Source organism: Cnephaeus nilssonii (assembly GCF_951640355.1).
Source record: "Cnephaeus nilssonii genome assembly, chromosome: 3".
Classification (NCBI taxonomy): Eukaryota; Metazoa; Chordata; class Mammalia; order Chiroptera; family Vespertilionidae; genus Cnephaeus; species Cnephaeus nilssonii.
The window spans coordinates 88,548,987-88,572,619 of record NC_137074.1 but is presented as its reverse complement, the minus strand read 5'-3'; the positions used below and the strand labels follow the sequence as shown (position 1 = coordinate 88,572,619).

General features: G+C 37.2%; 1 protein-coding gene across 7 annotated transcripts in view; it reads left to right on the top strand.

Annotated features, from left to right (window-relative positions):
• CADM2 (cell adhesion molecule 2) overlaps positions 1–23,633 on the top strand; it is a gene marked incomplete at its 5' end in the record, with an annotated part of 1,250,256 nt that overhangs the window by 968,518 nt on the left and 258,105 nt on the right. For 6 of the 7 annotated variants that reach the window (XM_079767300.1, XM_079767298.1, XM_079767303.1 and 3 more), the window contains one exon: positions 14,024–14,173. The exons of the other annotated variant lie outside the window; for it this stretch is intronic. In XM_079767300.1, coding sequence (XP_079623426.1) covers positions 14,024–14,173 — 150 coding nt within the window. The remainder of the gene's footprint in view (positions 1–14,023; positions 14,174–23,633) is intronic. 7 annotated transcript variants of the gene reach the window in all.

Sequence of the window (23,633 nt, the reverse complement as noted above, 5' to 3'; positions counted from 1 at the left end):
AGAATTCATAAAATAGACAAATAGAAACAGTTTCAAGATTTTATTTAAAAAGTCTTTACCTCACCAGAGAGACTATGCAGAAATTTTCTTTATTTTTAAACCTGATATAGTTGCAATGCCCACTTTGCTAGAGCCGTAATACAATTCTTGGTTTCATATACACAGTGATACCAATGAGAAACAACAGACTTGATTGATATCCAACTACAGGCTTACCCAAAAGTCAAAAGACAAGTGATACAATAAGAATATCAACAACTAGCAGAGGTTTTGTGACTCCCGGAAGTGCTTCTCAATGTGCAGTTACTCCTGATCCCAGACTAGACTGAATCCATCAGAAGCCACAAGCTCTGGAGTCCATTCAGGTTTTTGGCCTTGCTAGTCACCCACCCTTCTCAAGATTATGCCATCAGCTCCCATTCTCTGATACACATACATCTAACCAATACTGATAATTTATTATTCAATAAGTCATTGCAACAATGAAATGCAAGTGCCTAGTCTGGTACATAGCAACTTTTCTGGTTCTCATTCATTTTGAATCCAGTACAGATGTAGGATTTTTTTAAATAGCAAAGATGATTCAACCAATAGTTAACTTTTTAGGGTTTTCTGAGACTAGACATGAGACCAAGAACCAGATATTACCCTTTCTTTCCAATGTTGCCGTGAAGAGACCATTTTCTTTCCTATGAATATAAATATTTTTTTTTCCATTTATCATTTTGCAACATCTCTCCAGAACAAGCATTATTCAAATTTAAGAATTCAGATGAGGTTGTTTTTGTTCTTCATTCCACCTCAATGTATTGTATTCAAGTTTAATTTTAATAATTTCCATTAAAAATTCATTTTAACTTTCTTAAATTAATATATTATAACTCCCAAAAAAAGAATACAAGAAGATATTATTAATTTCTTCTCTGCATTATCAGAAGTATAATTCTTTGAGCTGCCTTATGTGTACTAATCTATACAAAATATTTAGTTTCTTTTTAATATTTTCCCACAGTAGTTTCCACTTGGTCTCATAGGGCAATGTTCCCCTAGATCTAATGTGGCACTACAAAGGACTTAAACATCAAAGCATGTAAACATGCACAAGATGGGTGAAATCAACATTAATGAAATCTTTGTGCATTCAGAAATGATCAAACAGTGAAAAACACATCCTATTAACCATTGTGTTATTACATATTGTTTTTCAAACGGGAGCTTGGTCCTTTGGGAATATGCCAAGTTGATTCATAAGTTACTGCATATTGATCCACACTTAAATAATTAAGGTGACATCATTTTCTACACAATGTTCATATTTTCAAAAATGTGTGCCCAGCCCTAGCCAGTTTGGCTCGTGGTTAGAGCATCGCCCTGCTGACCAAAGTGTCACAGGTTCCGTTCCTGGTCAGGAGCATGTGCCTTGGTTATGGGTTCTCTACCTGGCCCCAGTAGGGGCGTGTGCCTGAGGCAACCAATTAATGTTTCTCTCTCTCTCTCCCTCCTCCTCCCTCCCTTCCACTCTGTCTGAAAATCAATGGGAAAAAAATATCCTCTGGTGAGAATTAAAAAAAACAACAAAAAGTGTGCCCAGCCCTGGATGGTGTGGCTCATTTGGTTGAGCATTCCCCAGTGCATCAAAAGGTTGCCAGTTTATCCTGGTTCAGGTTGTGGGCTCCATTACCAGTGGGGGGCATGCAGAAGGCAGCCAGTCAATGTTATCCTCTCACATAAATGTTTCTCTCTATCTCCCTCTCCCTTCCTCTCTCTCTAAAAGTCAATAAACTATTTTGAAAAAGGGCTTCAGACTAATGAGCTTATTTAAAAAAATATGCCTACCATGCCCACTTATGCTTGTTAGAAAATAAAAAGTAATAGACACTTCTTTCTCTGCTATCAAGGACTTTGAACATGTTTCAGGTTATAGAGCAATGGGGACCTTGGGCATAAAAATTATGTCATTAAAAAAGAAAATCTTTCTATGGTATTAGTCAAAAGAGGAACCATTTTATAATGTTTACTAGTATAAATGTACTCAAACAGGGGAAAGGCTCAAATGTTTTGTTATCTCACTTTTGTAGTCTTTTATTAACTCATTATTTATTTAAAAGCATAGTATTGTTATCCACTCAGGGAAATATATCTTTGCCAAAGAAAACTCTATTAAAAACAATATTTACAGCAATACTTTCCTTTCTCACAGATAACTATGGCAGTTTTTAAAATACGCAGTAAAACAGAAGTCCTCCATTATTAACAACAAGGAACTTCCATAGGCAATGGCATTTTAACCTGGAAGTCAGTGATACAGTGTCTATCAAAGAGTGCGGCTCAATTGACTGAGTGTTGTCCAGTGAAGGAAAGGTCCTCAGTTTGATCCCGGGTCAGAGCACATGCTCAGGTTGCTGGCTAGGTCCTTGCAGGAGGTAGCCAATCAATGTTTATCTTTCACATTGATGTTTCTCTCTCTCCCTATCCCTTCCTGTCTCTCTAAAAATCAATAAAAACACATGTTAAAAAATAAAACAGTGGGAGGTATATAGGAATATGGGTAACAATTCTGTAGTAGTACAAGCTCAAGTCAGTAAAATACGGGTTTCCATTTACTAGAAGGTTATTTACAGTATAAACCAATTACAAAGAGATTAGTTACATTTACAAATAAATTATCCCATGATTTAATGGATTTTTTTGATATTTTCTCAATAAGGTTCTTGACTGTAAACACAATTTTTACAGTGATTCACCTCTGAGATTAAAAATCTTTGATTTGAGGATAATGATAAATCAACAGAAAAGCAACGTTTTCTGAAAATTTATATTGAATAACTGCCATTGTATGTAGAATAATTGTAAGCTTCTCGTTGTGACATAAAAAGTTCTACATTATTTGCCTGAACTTTCTTTGTCATCTCATCTTGGGCCATCACATCCATTTCTTCTAATGTAGATTCATTGTCTGCTTGTTTATTTCTCCCTTCCCTCCCAATCCTCCCCCTCCCCCAGATTCTTTAATAGCCAATCTCTTTTCTCCTTATGGTCCAGGACTTTCACATTAACTAATTTACTTTTTGGAATACCAGCCCCTTCTCTTTAGCATTTTTGTCCTCTAGCAATTTGTAAGTGACTTGTTCTTTCTCCCCATTTAGGTTTCACTTGAAATGTCAGCATATTCTTTTTTAAAAATATTTTTTTATTGATTTCAGACAGGAAGGGAGAGGAAGAGAGAGATGGAAACATCAGTGATGAGAGGGAATCGTTTATTGGCTACTTCCTGCACATTGGACAGAGCCCACAACCCAGGCATGTGCCCTTGACTGGAATCAAACCTGGGACCTTTCGGTCCACAGGCTGATGCTCTATCCACTGAGCCAAATCGGCTAGGGCTCAAATGTCAACTTTTTCTTAATCATATCTTTCCTTTATATCAGCAATGTTCAAACTTTTTCAGCTCATGGCATACATGAACTAATTACTAAAAAATCTGCTGCACCAGAAGTGTGGTGGAAAAACCCTAGATCACCTTATTGGATTCTTATTACCCAAGTTGCTAAGAATATTACCAGTGGCATACAGGAAGCTTAGCCAATGAATGGTCAGAAAAGGTGTTTTCTCTGTAGTTCACACCTATCGCCTCTGATCACTGGCTCCACCCTTGCCAAGGCCTAAAGCCTCGGTGCCTGGGCAGGGGCCCCCAGCTCCCTCAGATCCACCGTTCCACCCCTGTCCAGGAGCCCCCTGGCTCAGGCCCTTCCCAGGTTGTTCAGGACCCATGGGGGCCTAACACAGAGTGACCTGGGTGCTGAGAAAGTTCCCAGGACCCAGGCTGCTGGGCGCCTATGTATGCAAATTAACCTCCATCTTTGTTGGGTTAATTTGCATACTCACTCTGATTGGCTGTGGGCGTAGCAGAAGTCAATTTACATGCTTGTCTATTATTAGGTACTAGAGGCCCAGTGCATGATTCAATCATGCACGTGTAGTCTGTCCGTCCACTGGTCGGGACCCGGTGTGGCCGGCAGCTCCGAAGTCCCTGGGCCCCTAGGGTGAGACGGGGCAGGGGCATGGTCTTCCTGCGGCCGGAGCCCAGGCCGGGGTCTTGCCTTCGCCTCCCACCCAGGAATGCTGGGGCCGCCGCCGCCTCCTCTGCGGACACCGGGACACCGGGACACAGCCACACGCTCCTGCAGCCCAACTGCCGCCAGACTCCTCCCCCCGGAGCCGCGCCGCCCACCCACCCGCACCGCCTCCAAACCTCCAAAACGCCGGCTCGCTGCCCCAGAGGCCCGTCTGTGCTGCAGCACAGCCATGGCGCAGACGCTGAGCTTGCGTCGCTGCTGGCAACGCGAGCTCAGCATCCTGCCGGCCCAATCACCACCCCAGCCACCCCGAGTCCCACCCCCTGTGTCTCCCGCTGGCCCAATCGTGGGCATAGCAGAGTGATGGTAATTTGCATATTACCATTTTATTAGGTATGATGATATATATATTATGTGGAATTAGGGAAAGCCAGCATGAAAACCAGATTGAAGTCCGAATATCATCTCAATTTAAACTTGCCTCACTATCTAAAACTAAATGTGTTAGTTATGTTTTGTATATTTGAAATAATTATATATTTGGAATTAGGATTAATGATACTTGCTTTATTTTCTTAGAAGTTTTTCATTTAATTTATTCCTAGGAATGTTACTAGGAATTTAACTTTTTCTCAAAGTTATTAAATATTTTAAAAGATATTACAATTAAATATTATGTCTAATTTTCTTTAAATATATCAACCTTCTAGGACCTACCAGATGAAACAAAAATATTTTTATCATTTTCCCCTTTTTTAGTTTCAGATTAAAGTTTTTCTCAGGGACTTTAATTTTAAACAGTTATGTTCCACCCAGCCCATTTCCCCCAAGAAGATTGATTATTGTACTCTCAGCACTATATTCCTCACTCTGTCTTCAGAAGAGTTCTACCATCTGTATATTCCTTTCCAGAATATTTCCTCCAGGTTGACATCTCAATTTAGAATTTAGTTCCATGATTGAGTTTCACTGTGAATCAGACTGTGATTTTGGTCATAAATTTATTTTCTTTGGAAGGCTGCCTCTCAAATGTTCATCAGTTAGCAAGTATAGTAGTCAGTTCTAGGTCTTGATCATTCACCCTGAAAACAGTACTCTGGAAAGATAAAATGACTGTATGCACACATGATAATCACTATGTAAACCTGTTTTGAAGTTATAGAAATATTTTTTAAATCTGCTTATTCTTTTATATAGCTTTACAAGACATACAGTGTCCTTTTTATTTTAATCATACTTCCTTTTGTTTTTATTCTTCTATAATGTAATAGTTGAAAAATCTATTTGTATAGGAAGAAAAGTAACCTTGTGAATATAAATGTGAAAAAATTGAAGTTCACTTTTTCCTTGAAAATCTGGGGCAAGGTGGGATCCAGGTGGGGAGAAGGAGTGGGGGGAAATGAGGGAATATCTGTAATACTCTCAAAAACAAAAATTAAAATAAAGAAAATTGTATGACCTCATTCAATATATTTTTTGAGAAAGTTCAGAACATGTGAGGAAATTAATTAAACTAGACCAATTAATAAAAGTAAAATATATTTTAATATTTTGATCATAAAAATCTACTTTGGATGTAAAAATGGGTATATTTATATTTAATTTAGTTCACTAAGTCTATACTTTAGACAGCTTTTTGTTTATTATAAATTTTGGCAGAGGGTGAAAACACAAAACAAGCTAAGAATGGAGATACAGGTTAAAAAATGCTGGGGATATTTTTTTAAATTATATAATGCGAAAGCAATACAACCAACTACGCAAAACGTAGAGCAACCATAAAACAATGTTTCCCAGGATTTTATAAATATTCTGTGAGGCTCAGAATTTTGTAATTTAAGGAAAACAATGTTTGTGATACAGCTGAGTAATATAAAATTAATAGAAGAAATATGCAAAATCTATTTTATGTAGGAAGAATAACTGTGCTGGGAATATTTACAATATAGAAGGCTGAGGTACACAATCACAAAAAAACATTTTTAAAATGGAAGGGAAGGCACTAATATTATATTTTACCTACATTACAAATTTCTCCAGGGCCAAGCCTGATACTGATAATCAAGAATTAACTTTATTATAAATTATATCAGAGCCACAGCAAACCATAACTAGTCTTAATATAATGTAGTTAACTGGGTCACCTGCTCACCATCATTGTGTAGGTCAATGGAAACAATGCAAGAGTTATCCCATAAGCCCCCTGATCTGCTATGGGTGTCCAGGAAAACCTATGAACACATTCTGGAAAAGAAAAAGAGAGGTGAAATTTCTGCAGGAGAATTGTGATTCTCTGGGTCAGGAGCTGTGGGAGCCATTGTAAATCTGAAGAAGCCTTTTGTCATGGATCACAGGCCAGCAAAGGACTAGGGCCAAGCTTTGGGTACACAAGAGTTTCTGCTCCAGAAGTTGGGAACAGAATGGGTTCCTCACAATGGCCACAGTGAACACCAGGATCTGGTCTACAGCATTGTAATTGCTGAAGCTGTCAACTTGGCATTCTTACAACCTGATATCAGGAGGAGAAAGCCCTTCCAACCTTCCCTGGCCTTGCAAGACCCTGTGCCCGCCAGCTTTGTTTCTTTCCTGCCTTGGTCTGGCAGCTGCGATGGAACACAGGTCTCTGAAGTGCTTCCTGTCTCTATGGAAACTGGCAAGCAGCACCAGACCCGTGGCCATGCTCCATAGCGGCTGGGCAGAGGGGCGGCGCAGAAGGTGGATACCAGGTGTTGTACTCCATAAGGCAAGCGGAATAAGGAAAGGATGAAGCAGAATCAGAGAAAAATAAATGATATGTGGTAGCCGAGGAAAACAGAATGCTTAATTTTTCAGATAAAGCTAAGAGATAGAATGAAGTAATGAGAAACATGTCTAGAGAATTCTAAGTATTTGAAAGAACAGAGGGACATTCCAAAAGTGGAAACACTTCTGCACTTAGTCTTAATTTTCTCTCTAATTTCTTTCTCACATGATAGAGCATTCATCACACTTCTCTTAAGAATTATAATTTTGCATTAATGACATTTGCGCTTTTTAATCCAATAGGCTTTAGTATGCAATATGTATTTCAGTCCCTACAACTACTGAGCCACAACGTTCACATTAGAAGAGGTTATTTGTTTAGAATGCCCTCAGTAATTTAGTGGAAGTAATCTCATATTGTGTGTGCATTTAGGTATACTTCTAGCAACAAGAATGAGCTTGCATTTTCTAAGATGCAGGCTCTCTGTATAAATACCCTTAACTAGTTGATGAAATAGATGAGAGAGAAAGAGATAGAAACACAAAGCTGAGAATAGTTGAGCAGGAAATCCTAAAGAATAGTAGGATACCTTCATATTTCATTTAAAAACGAGTTATCTATTTATGTCATTGCTTATTGAGGTTGGTATTTAAGAACCTTTAATTTATTTTGTAAATACTTATCTATTTGGCATCTGCACTTTTCATAAGCAAAATATGAGAACCTTAATATGAAACCAGTATTTTGCATTTAAAATAGGGTTCTTGAGAGGACATAAAATGTTTTAAAACAAATCAAAACATTATATAGACCACTTGTTCAGGTGCCAATAACGTGAATTAAAATTTTTTGTAGACTGTGTTGACAGTTTTCACTAGACATAAGTATATTCCATTCTGAAAGAAAGGGTCAAAATACAGGGCATTATTTATCTCATGGGAAATTTTCACTTTCTTATTGAAAAACAGTACCTTAAATTCTCTTCCCATTTGTTCCCCTTCACTGTTTTTAAATCTGGTTCTTCCTTTGAGAAAGTTTTGCTCATTTTCAGGAAGAAAAATAATGAGGGTCCTCAGTTCCTGTTAAATAGCCCACAAAATTTGATCATTTACTCTGAAAAATCACAGACTGTAGCACCCTCCCTCTCACATGCGAAAAGGCTCAACCTCTGCCTATCTGTCTAGATATATCTCAGGTGATTATTGCTCTCAGTAAGTGAGCACTCATGCACAGTGTGCACTGATCCATTGCCGTGGCCCAAGTTAATCTTCAGCACAGGAAGCGAGATGGAGAAAAGCATTGCCTTTACTCAGCATCCATTCCGGAGATAGCAAGGCTTGAGTGATGCTGTCTTTGGAAGCAGATCCATGCCTTGAGATCAGTGTTCAAACGCGCAACTTGGCCTCGCCTACCTGCTCTCTTTCAACAATGCAGCTGGCTTCAAAGATTCCTCATCACTGCTTTGTTTCTCGCCTCTTTAGGCTTAGGGCACACTGCAGCCTTCACCCAGGCTGAGGTGGCCATAATTGAGAATTTGCTTCTTTATGCCCTGTGTGACAGAGTGCTAGGTTCTTGGTGGTCAGAGAGTCAAGGCACATGTGAAACGTGGGGGGAGGACACCTCTTAACTAACTGAGGTTCAAAGAGTCAAGACTGAGTTCACTTGATGTTGAACTTGGTAGTTCCTAATCTAGACAAGGAAAGCTTTGGACTATTATTTTCTTAAGTATATGACAGATGGAAACATTGAAGGAATAATAACAGCTGCTCCGTCTGCAATTTAAAGATGACCTGCAAAGCTATCTTTTCAGAATATTGACTACGTAATTGCTCTTCACTAAACTGTCTTTCACGGCAATGAATTACCAAATTATTTTCATATGACTACTAAGACTAACTTAAGTGGTTTTTAACCACTGATGCTAGTTACTGACAACCTAAGAAAAAAACTAGTAGCACAGAACAACTATCCATGTAGAAAAAAAGACATCTTATCTGAAATATTTTGTAATCAGAACAGTGGTGGGAAGAGAAAGAGGACTTTGCAAAGTGATTTGAAGAAAAGAAAAAAAAATGATTAAAGAAGAGGCTCAAAATATGAATTAAAAGAATTTCAAAACCAGTACTAACCTGTATTAGAAAAATTCATTGGTTTTCATAAACAAATTGAAACAAAATAAAACACCTAATTTATACTAAAAATGCATGCAACAGCTCCACCAAGAGGCATCAAGGGTGGCTTCCTCGGTGGTGTGCTGTACATGTACATGTTTAGCAACTGCCTCTGTGGGGGGGAAAAGAAAGGAAAAAGTTGGCCTGGCTTGTTTGCCAGTTTCCACCATGAAAATAATCCCAATGTGGTCAATTTCAAGGTACCAACATCCCTCTCTGAGCAGGAAGTCAGTAGACTGCCGTTGTCTCTCCCAGCCCAGGGGAGCCCAGCTGCTCCTACTTAAGTTGAAGATGCTTCTTTTACTTACTAAAAATAGATGCAAACAGTCTAATTGCATTTTTGAAATGTTTGATTTCAAACTAGCTGCTTCTTTTATAACAATTATTCAGTCAGAATTTTCACTTCACTCTCAAAGCAGCTCAGGAGTTAAACACATGAGATCCGAAGACAGAGGGCAAGAGTTCAAAACCTGTCTCTGCCCTTCCCAGCTCTGTGGCAGTGGGCACATTTTTCAAGGTCTTCTTGCAGCTGTCCCCTCCTCTTCTGGGTAGAGATGACAACCCTGTTGGCATGAAAATAAGGTGACCAGATCGTCCCGCTTTTGGCAGGACAAAACCGATTTTTCACAATTTGTCCCGCGTCCCGCGTCCCACGGCGTTTTAAAAAAGTCCCTATTTTTGGAAAGAATCTTCTTTAAAACGCCGTGGGACGCGGGACAAATTGTGAAAAATCAGGACTGTCCCGCCAAAAGCGGGATGATCTGGTCACCTTACATGATGAAAATTAAATCCTTGCTGAAGGAGATGTACTTAGAATAGTGTTTAACATATTGTGGATGCTCAGTTAAGGTTAGCTGTGGTTTTCATGTGTTTACCACTGGTTTAGTGACAGTTGAGGGATGACATGACATAGGAAGGGTATGTCGGCATAACAAATATCCAGACCTGTAATAACTTTTATGAGAGTTTATTTGAGCCAAACTGAGGGCGTGTGACAGGGAGCAATATATCAAATGCAGCTTCTTTTATGCATTTGTGATTAAGGAGGGAACTAAGGAAGATGATGTAGGGCTGGGAGAAAGCAAGGTGGGGGTCTGATTACAGGGTAGTTAATGGGATTATGTGTTTTCTTGCTTTAATACCTAGTATTACTTTTGTATTTCAAAGGTGTGTTGACCTAGATGAGAAGAACAATGAACAGGGTTGACTTAATACCTTTACTAAAGAAGTTATGGGCCTGAGGCATGACTACCTGTGAATTTATGATCAGATTATCCTGTGAGGCCACTTTCCATAGGAGACCCCCCCCCTCATTTTTTCATCCACAGGTACTATTAAAAATGAATGTTGATAAAAGGGAAATTGCACCGTGAAGGGAAGATAAAATACTTTTAGTCACAGAAATCTATCTTCTTCAGAGGGCTTATGTAGAGCTTATTATACTTAATATTCAAGAAAAGTCATTGTCTTCTAAATTTTCCCCCTCTGGAGCAAAGATTTGGCACAGTCTGTCTTTTCATGTCCCGTTTTGGGAGCTGACAATGGTGTTAGGTATGTCTGTTCTAGGAATTAGTCTCTCCTCTCCTCCATTTTGACCATGAACCAATGCAACAGACTTGAATTACTCTGGTCATTCTATCAGAGGTTCCTCTGCAAATGCTAGCCACTAGTCTGAGAAGATTCTTTCATTTTAGACAGTATGTACCAACTGAGAATTCTGATTCACAGCAAAGAAAGTTAAGCAATGTAGCTGACTCAAAAATACATAAGATGCCTTGTTACCTGACCCTTAATTAGCTTAGAAACAAGTGAGGGAGACTGATATTTATGCACATAATAAAATGACATAAACACATTGAGGGAAGGAGGAAAATGATGGATATAGTTTGCCTGGGAAAGTAGCCAACTTCTGCAATTCTAAATTGGAAGTTGTGTTTCCTTTAAATACCATCATGAACTTGTTTTAGAATGACTCCTCTGAAACCTAGGATGGTGGTGAGCTTAGGCAGAGTAAATATCATTTTAAAATAATGCCTCAATGATATGACCGATGCATTTTAGAAATCCTTGTAGAGAGTAAACAGCACCACACCTAGACTGCCTTCTTTCTCCATTTCCATCACACTCCCTGCTAAAGTTTCTGATTATTTTACAGTTTCCTTAGAAAATTTTTTCTTCCTCTATGCATCTTTCAGTAAAAGGTGAAAGATTTATGCGGTCTGAAGAGAAACCAGAGCATTTCTCTATGCATCTTTCAGATGCTGATTCATACAAGACAAGGCATCTAGTAGATCCCCCAAAATATTTGTTTGATGAAGTTATTGAAGATGAATCCTTAATTTGGCACATATACTAATTTTGCTAACTGGGAAAATTAGTAATTTTTTTTGGAAAGACTTGAGTCATGAGGAGTTAAAAGCAAAAAGTAGCAACTAACTTGATACTTTTTCTAGGTTATAACCAGAAATAAAAGGCAATTTCAATCTTTGAGAAGTTTGTTTGACTGCCTCCACAACACTGGCTTTTGAATTGATTTTGGAAATCACATATCCTAAGGGTGTTTAGGATTAGTAGATTCTCCACATGAGTTTGCTCTCTATTGGGAAAAACTAAATTATTTGACCACAGGGATTTTAGGCCGCAGGTCCCAGTGAAATTGAAGGTGCAATGCTTTAAAGTCAGAATCTACAAAGAGAGAAGATGGAAGAAAGCTATCCCAATCTTCTATTCCCAAGGACAAAGTGCAGGTGCACTGAGGTATATAGAGTAGCTGGCATGTAGAAGACCCTATGGAATATTACTTTCTTTCTTCTATGGGCCAGTAAGGAAAGCCTGAAATAATTAACAAAAGTAAGTTCTGAATAGAATAGAATATTTAAGGGCAGTTAATATTGACATCTTCCTTTCTTATTTGATTTTAATGTTATAACTGAAATTCATGAGGACTTAGTTCAGCTAGATATGCAATTTAAAGTTTTATTGTTAAAGAGCTTACTCTTTATTTTTTAATTGTTGTCTAACTAATTTTTAAACAAATAGTGACAAAATTACTATGACTAAGAAACCTTGGTGAAAAAATAAGAATAAAATGTTGAACTTTCAGAACAAACGCTGAATGGTTCATGGACTTTGTTTTACCATGGAAAAATCACTTCACCCGCCAGTGTCAGTTTACCCATCTCTGAGATCAGAAGGATAATATTTTCTTAGGGGGATGTTTTCAAATTATTTTGTAAATGCAGTGGATGAAATGATTACAAGCATCACTGCTTCCCCTCCCCTCCACACTTGTTGAAAGAAGTAGACAGTATATCTATGTACTAGTTGATAGTCAAATTGTCATCTTGACAATACATATATTTACTATCAGTTGTGTGCTTTTTATTATTTAAAGAATTCCCTAATCCCCCAGATTTATTTATTTATGCATTAGGTCAGTACCTGGGAACTCAAGCAAAGTATCTTAAAATTATTCTGAACTTCATATTTATGAGCTGCTAATCCTGTATCTGTGGTAATTGTTTCTTCTTTCTGTTTTTACTTATATTTTCTCTGATGTGGTTTTTTGCTTCACCTCACTTCCCAAGATTGATAGCTCTCCATGTTTCCCAGCTAGAGGTCACCTTTGAGCTGAAGGAAGACACATCCCACTCTGGCTCCTGTTGACTTTAAGTCAACTATCAAAAAATTTATTCCAGACATCTCCTAACCTCTATTTAAAAACTCCACCCTAAGGATTAGAGGGAGATGTCCTGGGGAGTTGCCATAGTGACTCTAAGTGACTGGCATTGAGGAGACAAAGCTGCTGATATCAAAATTTTATACTTGATAGGCTTAATTATATAAAGTGGTCATGAACCTCTGTGCTTGTGTCATTTAGGTCTGGAAAGAAAATTTCCCCTTCAGGCTCTTCTGTATCTTATGGTGCCAATCAACAGGCTTCTTGGTAATAAGATTCTTTATGCCAGTATCTCCAGCATAACCTCAAGTGGTGCTTATAGTAATGACAGAATCATTACAAAACTAAAGAAAAAAAGGAAATATATTTCATGGGTGTGATTAAGTCATCACAATGTTCTTACATATGTAAATTATCCTTGACTTAATGAACTACCTTGCTCATACAAGAGTGTTTTAAGCTGGCTCTAAAAAATAAACTTTTACCCATGTTGATAATTGTTACCAGACCTGGCAGGGCACATCTTCAGATACTCTTGCTGACCTAACATTTATGTATTATGTTTCTATGAGCATGAATTTTGTTTTAAATATTGGAAGTGCTATTATTAAGTAAGGTTATTACATGTATTTCTTTAATAAATAACTACACTTAGGAAGACAGCAAACTTAATTTCTAATGATATCCAAATTGACAAGGTTCATTTTAAACATCTTTTTCTTGATTATAAAAGAAATATGTATTCAAATCATAAAAAAACTACAGAAAGGAACAAATAAGAATATTATCTTGATTTCCACTTTAAGACTTTGATGGATATTATACAAAATGAACACTTTTTTGGAAAACTACTTACATTGTTTTCTCTCACACATTTTGTATTTCTAAAAACAGTTATACATACAAGAAACCCCAGCGAAATAGGATTTTTAAAAAAATTATTTTATCAAAAATTGAATCTAAAGAGAGTTCAGTTCATCCCAAATTATTCCAAAGCCTTATCTTCAAAGATGACCAGTTGCAGCACAATTTACTATAATTAATGCAAGGCCAAGATAAATTAATGATAATAATATCACTATTTAAATACAAATGTTATGTGCCTAGGAGTAAAAGAATGTTTTCTGGAACATGTGAGGGAATACAAAGGGATCTCAATTGTATGTCAAACCTGTTGTCCTCTGATAAAGGGTTTTCAATAACTTTTCTGTCTTTTTGCTATATACAGTGTTTTGTTGTTTGGTTGGTTTAATTTTTTTGTTTTTGAGTGAGAAGTTAAATACAATGAAACTCTTGGGAAATTAATCATTTTATATCTTTCATTTAATCAAAATTTCCTTTAATCCCCTTTTAGGCAGCCAAGGGCAGTTTCCACTAACACAGAATGTAACAGTTGTGGAAGGAGGAACTGCAATTTTGACCTGCAGGGTTGATCAAAATGATAACACCTCCCTCCAGTGGTCAAATCCAGCTCAACAGACTCTGTACTTTGATGACAAGAAAGGTGAATACATTTTCTTTTCCATGTTTTAATCATATTCTGAAATGTCCTAATTATAATGAATTTATTTCTATGAGATGATTCAAATTATTCCTTTTGATTACCAAACTGCTGCTGCTTGTATTTAAACATGTTAAATATTAAATGCTTTAGTTTGCAAGTCATAAACACTAAAGATAACCTATGCCAACTTTTTAATAACATAAACAGTTCTAATTCTGTTACAAAAATAGCATTATGCTCTCTCTTAACAATCACCTTCTATCCAGATACCACATTCTTTTGTTTTTGTAGCTTCATTGCGTATAGATTTAATATATTTTCCTTACTTCTGGCATTGTGATATGCTATTTTTATTACCTTCACTTTTTAAAAAAAATTTTGGAGGTGTTTGTTGCAGTTTTTTCAAATCAAGTGATCATTGTTGCTTTCAAAAGAGTGAAGTTCATTAATTAAAAAAATTAAGTGAATAAGCAATAAGTCACACAGAGATTTAACGAACTGTTTTTGCTTTTAGTATTAACTAATTTTATATATATATATATATATATATATATATATATATATATATATACACACACACTGAGTGGCCAGATTATTATGATCTCTGAATGCATAATAATCTGGCCACTCAGTATGTGTATGTGCATGTGTGTGTGTGTGTGTGTGTGTATATATATATATATATATATATATATATATATATATATATATATATATATTAGAGGCCCAGTGCATGAATTGGTGAATTCATGCATGGGTGGGGTCCGCCAGCCTGGCCAGAGGGAGGGGACATGGGCAGTTGGCCGGACTGCCTGTTGGTCAAACTCCTGGTCGAGGGGACAATTTGCATATTAGCCTTTTATTATATAAAATATACACTGAGTGGCCAGATTATTATGCATTCGGAGATCATAATAATCTGGCCACTCAGTGTATATATATATATATACTAATATATAAGACTATACCAATTTTAAGGAAAACTCTCATTTGCCCAATCATATAAAAAAAATGTTTTTAAGACTGCAGACTTTTAGGTATGTTCATGGAACAATTAAATATATAGTTACACTATTGAATTTATCAATTTGATTATATTCCCATATTTAAACTAACATAAAACATATTAATTTAGAAAATGTATTTTCCACTGTTGCATTTAATGAAATAATTTAACTTAGAAGCACTTTTTTGAAAGTGTAGATACTATCAATGACAAATTTGTCCCAAGCAACAACTAGTATAAATTTTTATAACATTAGAACATTCTTCTTTGTTCATTCATCTAGCAGGAGTATAATTATCTCCACCGTGTAGAAACTTATTGTACAGTGTTTTTAAGGAGATCTGTGAAAGACATTTTTTACAGTTACATCTAAATCTGTGAGGTCAAATCCTCAGGCATAAAAACAAAATCTATACAAACTGTCCTTGCCTCCTCTTTCATGATTCTATAAGTTATCCTCTCTAGAACATCTAACACTAGAATTGATTCAGGGTATTTTAAGCTAATGCATCTTTCCTGTAGCAAATACTGAACAACTTGTAAAGTAAGATTTGCAAAGGCTTGGAAAGAAGGCAGCTCCTCTTTTCTGAGGGATAATTATGGTGAGAAAAGCCATTATGTTATATTTGTGATATTTAGTAATATATTCCTGTATTCTACTGCTATAAAAATATAATGATACACCTGACTATATGAATTGCTGATGTATGTACTTGCTTTATTTCATTTCTCCTATTCTAATTGCTAGATAGCTTAGACATAGGTTGAACAAAGCATGTGTGTGTGTGTGTGTGTGTGTGTGTGTGTGTGTGTGCGCGCGCACCTGGGTTTATGTGTTTATAAAATAGCAGGTTTCTGTTTTCAATATTGGACTTTTTCTAACTCTATCATCGTTCTAATTGTCAGTTGCAACACAATAGCAGAACGTTTTGAATAAAGAAACCCTTTCATGAATGGCCATCTAGCATGTCTATACTCTCACAATTACTTGGTTCAATTCCTATGTGATGTCTTAGTGGGAGGGATCTTGGACAATGACGTACATCAATGCAAGAGTTAGAAAATGAAAACATTTTTTAAAGATTCCATTCAGAGCTTATCACACACTGTCTTGTTCTCTGTGTTTAACTGCCGAGCCTCAATCCTAAGGCTTATCTTGAGCAAATAAACTTGCTACGAAATGCCAGAGCAGAAGTGGAGAAGCTAAGCATGGCTTAGTGTGACTAGAATGTCCCATATGTGTTGTGCAAGTGACAACTGCTCAGAACAATAGAAAAAATAGTGGGTTGTCTGTGTCGCTGATTGCACTACCTCCTCCTACAGGTGGCTGCTCCTGTTAAATACTTCATTCGTGGCTCTGTTCTTATTTCTGTCTCAGCTGATGTTGCCAGTTGTTCTTGGGAGCTTTCAAGATAAATTGTACACAGTGTCCTAGTGCCTTAATTGTGTCTCAAATGTATAAAATGCATCTGAGGTTGAGAAGCTTTGGGTTAAGCAAATCAATTCTCATAAGAGTTCTGTATCCCTAAGCTTAGATTTCTGTGCTGACATAGGTTCCTGAGAAGGAAGGAAGGTAGGGAGACCGGGAGGGAAGAAGGAAGGAGAGAAGCTGCCCAGAAAAAACAGAACAAGTGCTTCTCATTAACATTGCTGCTGCCAGTAAGAGATCTAAGAGGCATTCTGAATAGTGTTGCATGTTACCTGGAGACAGGCTCTGAGGATCCTAGCTATGAGGGTTGAACAAAACACTCGGGATGGCAGACATTGGTCCAATTAGAACTGGAAAAGCCTTTCTCGTTTACCTGGAATTAATAGCCAAAGAAAACTATGCTGTGATTGGCCAGTTGATGATCAGGTGAATAAGTATTAAGCTGAGCCCCTTTCCTATGTATCTCTTTCACAGAAGTTAACCTTTTGCACTCGGATTCCGAGTTTGACTCGACACGGTTAGCATCGGTAGCAGCTCGAGGAAAAAATAAGCGAGTGCAAAGGGTTAAATATGACCACTCACATTGACATCCCACCAAATTAGATGTTCTGCTTGTTGTACCACAATTGCTTTTTAACAATTTCCCTATCTACTATGGAATCTCTTTACAAGGGAGATAGGTGTCCAGGGGAGAGTTGGCTAAATATTGCAATATTTCTCTCTCAGGCAAATTATGGAGGAGGTCAGAGATTTTGGGCTTTTGCTACCTTGAGCACATTTAACATGATCAGTAGCTTTGGCCATTTACAAATGAAGAAATTAAGGATCAAATTTGTCCAGACATTCAGCTAATGCCTGGCAATGACAGGATTTGAATCCAGGTGTGGCCTCTGTGTTAGTTTTAACAAAAATGCCCCTCAGAACAAAGGCATCTGGGCACCAGGTCACTTTACATATAACCCAAGTGGCCTCTGCCATTGATCTTGGCAGCCGCCTTTCAGACACAGAGCAGCAGTTCCTTTCAAACACTTAAAGACACACCTGGAGTAAGACAGGATACAATGCAGTCAGCACACCCAGCGGCGCTCTTGATGATGATGGCAGTGCTCTGATTCTGTGCAGAATAATTCTGTAGCCAGCAGCCATGTGTAGATATTTAAGCTAATTAAAATGCAATAAAACTTCAAATTTAGTTTCTTGATCACACCAGCACTCAGTAGCTACATGTGGGTAGTGGTTACTGTTTTGGAAAACACTCCTCTGGATGCCTATACGGCCTTGGCTGGTGGAATGCCCATTTTCTAACTGAGAAAGCCCTAGGTCATCATAAAAATGTGTATCAAATATTCAATAAGTGAAATTTTGCTTTTTAAATTGCACAGCTTTAATGGGAACACTGTAGCGCAGGAGACAGGGAGTCATAACTGACTTCTAATTCTGCCTTCTGACACCAACTAGCAGAGTAATAAAATGGGCACATTGACACCCCACCAAATTAGATGTTCTGGTGGTTGTACCAGAATTGCATTTTTAACAATTTCCCTATCTATTGTGTGTGCACTGAACACCAGAAATAATTAACCTATAAAGTAGATATTTAATTACAATTCCATTTTATTTCTGTATAGTTTTTTATGAAGAGATTTCTATAACAACCTGCAAGTGTAAGTGGAAAATAAAACCAAGAGAAAAATTTGCAAGTTCTTATGGGTCAGAGGGACCTAGAACATATTTAGCTAAGGCAACACTCACTTTTATGGCCCTCTTTTCTCTACAAATCTTACTACATCTTTTATAAAACGTAAGGAAGCATTTGAAATAGAGTGGGTATAGAAAGACAGAGTAGGGACTTGAGGCCATTGAAACACCACACGAATGCTGTGTGGTATTTGGCAATATAATTGTAAAAAATCAATTAGGTCATTGCATCTGTTTCTCTGAAGGTGTGGAAGAAACAATTGAAGTGTACAATCTTATCACTTAATGCTCAGGAAAGTATACTTCAATTCCTTCCTGTTATTGACAAAGAATATTTTGGACAAACATTTCCAGTGTATGCATTCAATAGACGCATCTCTGTGTGCTTGTATCTTTTTATATAAAAATGTAAACTACACTACTTTTTAAAATGATGTTTTTTTTTTCACAGTATTTTTGCTTTTTTGAAGAATCCACACAAATTATCTGAAGGAAATTTTATTTCTGATGGGACAAAAGTAAAATATTATTAAGGGCATGCATAGCCGAAAATTGCTAGTGTTAATTATCCTGCTGATAATGTTACACTAATACTGGGGACAATGGGAGAGGAAAAACATGAATAAGAAGTCCTGGAACAAGAAGTGATAAAGAGAAGAAAAATGAGATTAACCTGAAATAGAAGTACAGGCACTCCTGGCTGCATGCCAACCAATGCCCCCTGACTATGCCTGTCCTTACAGCTGGCTTCCATCCATTTGACAGGCTTAAACATATTAAAGATCAACTCAGTAAAAATCAGGTATTAATATTACTATTCTCCTTGCTTTCTTACAAAATTCAGACATCATGTGTAACTTAAAGACCTTCAATTAATGACAATTTGCAGTTATATAATGCTCTACACTTTCTAAGTAACACTCAACATGTTTATCTTTTCTCATTGATTCACACCAACCCTTTGAGGTAGACATTCTCATTTTCTATAAGAAATACTAGACGTTTGCAGATTTGAATAGCTGAGTAGTAAGTGAGAAAACAATTATGATACCTCAGTTTTCTTATAAGCCTAATTAACTTGGAGCTATGTCACTTTAAGAAAAACATATTTTTATTGATTTCATAGAGAAAGGGAGAGGAAAAGAGAGAAACATCAATGATGAGATAGAATCATTGATCGGATGCCTCCTGTACACCCCCGCCCCCCCCCCACCTCTGGGGATTGAGCCTGCAACCCAGGCATGTGCCCTGAACAGGAATCAAACCATTACCTCCTAGTTCATAGTTTGACACTCAACCAGTGAGTCATACCAGCCATGCTATGTCATTGTGATAAGGACTTCATTTTATTACTTTTTGTATTTATTTATTTATTTTTTTACTTTTCCTGTGAAAATTATTACTTGTTTTAGGTCTTTATTCCAAAATCACTTTCTCCTTGAGGAATCTTCTGAACATATCTCATAGTTTAATCTCAACACACAACAATACTTTTATCTGTTTTAGCAGATTTCCTAACAAAGTATACATATTAACTTAGTATGAATCAGGTTCCCATTAAGAAATAAATGACACATGAGTTAATGAAGAATGAGCACACTATATACATAGTCATAATTAAGGGAAACAGTCAAGATGATGCAGCACCTAGGGGCTAGCAACTGTAGGAACCATTGGACCCTTGGGCCTGAACGGGTGACAGTGGGCCAGCAAAGCGATGGCTGTGAGAGAAGAGTCCTAGTTAGAAGCTGTGGAAACATGGACTTCTCTTTTTCCCCACCACTGATCTCTTGTCAATGCCTTCCATGGGCTGAGTACAAATGAAAATCCTAGGTTAAGTTATCCTGGGGTAGTTTACTCTCCCCAGGCAGAGAAAAAAAAAATAGATCTGGAAGGATCAGCAGAAAATAACCAGCACAACTTACCATATATAAAATATATTTTTCCCAATCCAATATTCAGAATAGATAATATTTATTGAATACCATGTATTATTCTGTACTCACAGCTAGTTTTACTTGGTTCCTTTTTGGAAGAAATAAGTTGCAACAATGCAGACCTTTCCAAAACATATTAATTTATCAATATCCCTAAAACTAGGGAGCGGGCCTAAATCGACAGTTGGACATCCCCTGAGGAGTCCCAGATTGGAGAGGGTGCAGGCCAGGCTGAGGGACACACCCCCATGCACGAATTTCATGCACTGGGCCACTAATTAAAAAGCTACTAGATTATGACTTTATTGTAATTAAAATGTTAATAAATTTGATCTAATTTTCAATTTATTCATTTTGTTTTCTTAAATTATTTTGGATATTTCTGATATTTATAAATACTGAGTGTTTTTCCTCTTCCATGCTTTTTCAGGTAACATTTCTCCACCCTTCAAACAAAATATCACAGTTAAGAAATACATTTTCCTAATACATATTTTAATTTATCATTTTATACTGTGTGGACTGAAGGGCTATACGTTGGTATAGGTACCCTACTTTCCTTAACTTATTATTACTTTCGTCCCAGCAAGATCCTGTGAGATCCTTGGTAACAGATGTAAGTGAGCATTTTGGGGCTCTCATGGAATGCAGAGAGGCAGCATTATTTTAGTACCGAAGTGTGAGTGTTTGTAAGAATTAAGTGTCTTGGTTTAACACCTATTTATAATGAGGTTAGTTAGTGGACTCAGGTGCAAATGGCTAATGTTGGGGGTGAAGGGGGGAATGCTGAATGATTGGTCTGCATATTCTGTCACATTCAGTTTTATATTTCAGAAAGAATGATGGTAGTTTAGGAAGAATGGTAGTAATATGAACCTAGACATAGCATGTTGGTTTTGGACTTTCAAAGCCCCTTTAATACATACAGTCCACCTTTTAATGATGAAAATTGTATGTAGTAAGTTTGAATGAGCTATTTCCTAAGTTGTGAATTGTGATATAAATATCTTCTAGGGCAGTGATTTTTAACTGGTGTGCTGCAAGAATTTTTAAAACAAGCAAACCTGACTACTTAGTCAGGGACACTGACCTCTTTTCCCTTAAATTGTGAAATAAAAAAAAAAAAATTATAGCTGCCAACACAATAGCTCTCCAGTGTGAATGAATCAAAATACCTTTTGCTTGTCAGCTCGGCAAAAAATACATACTTTCTGTGTGCCTGTGTTCTTCCATGGAGATGATATTGTTATTAGTCACTTATTTATTTGTAACTTTGAATATTTTCTCATGACATTTTATGGTATAGGTGAGTTGGTTTGTGAAGTTTATAGGCTGGATAGTCCGGGGAGCTGCATCGAATCCAGGCTCCACCACAGGTTTATGTGTGATCTTGAATGGACCGTGACTTATATAACCGATCTCACTCCAGCCTATCACCATCTTGAGGCAGTGGTTTGTGATGGGCCACCTGCTGCTATGCCCAGGCCTTCAGGGTGAAATGATTCTTAGAGTTTGTTTTGACATTTTTAAAATATTGGAAAATCAATGCTGCAATATCAAACAGTATTAAAAGCAAAAGTGTGCCAGGGCATCTTAAGCAGTTCCTATCTAACAGGAAGTTGAGATCTTAAAAAAAGAAAAAACACCCTTTTGACTGAAAGTGGCTGTGTATGAGTAAGTACCTGAAATGGGTCTTTTAGTTCATAGAACTTGAAGCAGAGACCCTGCCTTCCAATGCTAATATTCAGCCCTGCTGGTACCTTGGTGCTATCACTGTGTTGAAGGTAAAATGCAATGAAGGCTTCTAATATGGAGGCTGAGTTGCTACTCTAAAGCCTTTGCGAGAAAGCACCTAAGTTAGAAGGAGAAAACTTAGGAGGAAAAGGAGAGTTTTCATCCTCACCTTCCTGCTTCTCTTCTTTCTACACTGAGTCTGAGCTCTTGTAGTAGGAGCTTTTCATGAAGAGAAGTTGAATTTCTCCCACCTTAGGGCTGTCACTGAGTTTATGTGACAGAGTGGCAAAAATCAGTCCTGGTGCCCTGATGCTGGCAGTTACTTTAACTGCTTTCTTTGCCCCCTTCTATAATTTGAGTGGGTACCTAGCAAGTCAACATGTACATTTCTATTTTGTTTATTACCTCCTCACTAAATACTCTCTTACTAGTTTCAATGGTGTTTTGAACTTCTTTGGGGGTTTCTCATTAGACTACTCTGCGTTGTCTATAAATAATTGTGCTTCTGCTTTTTAATAGCCATAACTCTACTTTTTCCCCCCTCCCTTAGTATATAGGCTGCAGTATAAATTCTTTTAAAATTAGAGGAATGAAAGAAAAAAATCAACTGTTATGGGAAGGGAGGCTTTGAGTATAGAGCGGTAAAAAGAAGATAAAAATGACTTTAGCATCTCTAGCATGAAATGATAATGACCTGAACCAAAATTAAAGCAAAGGAAATAGAGAGAAAGAATATACTTGAAAGGTATTCAAGCAATGAATTGTCTGGGATGGGGGTTGCAGTCAGGCAGCCAAAAATTAATTTCAAGTTTCCAAACCAGGAGCAAAGTAATCTAATTATGAGTATACGATTGTTTATATTATTAGTGTATTATAATCTATGTCAGAGAAGGTATGACAGTTGAAATTAATTGTATCTCAGTTCTAAGGAATCCTAAGATTATAGACTCACAATCATTAGTAGACGTTTCATTTACTGTATCTATACGGTTTGACACTAATGCACGTAAGAGTAATTAAGACTCAATTATGCATTCAGTGACATTTACTGAGCTGCTATTTGCCAGGTGTTGTTCTAGGCACTTTGGATATAGCAAAGAAAAACAGGCAAAATTCTGCCCACATGCAACTTCCATTTAAGTAAGAGGAAACTGACCCTAAGTAAGAGAAATAAATAAATGTATATTTTGTGCAATGATAATGAAATATATGAAGACAAAAAATGAAGGAAAGGGAGAAAAGAAGCATCATTTACAATAAGGTCTGAGGGAAAGCCTCATTAATAAAGTGATATTAAAACAAACTTAGAAGATGATAAAGGGCTATAAGTGGGACTGAGTGGGGGGCAGCCTGGAATGAGTATGTCTGAAGAAGAGCTCAGCCAGTGTGTACAGAACAGAGTGAATGGAGAGAAGCGATGAGATGAGGGCAGAAAGGTAAGGGCCTGGGAGTGTGAGCAGGTGTGGTCTCGTCGATCATGGAAGGATTCTGGATTTTCTCTCATGAAGATGAGAACCCACTGGAGGGAGGGTTTTGAACAGAAGGAAGGTTCAGATTTGGCCTTATTTCATTTGAGCTTGTTAAAGCTACAAGAGGGATTATAGCATTAGGCAATTGGGTATATGAGTCTGGAACCCAGGGCCTGATTCAAGTGGA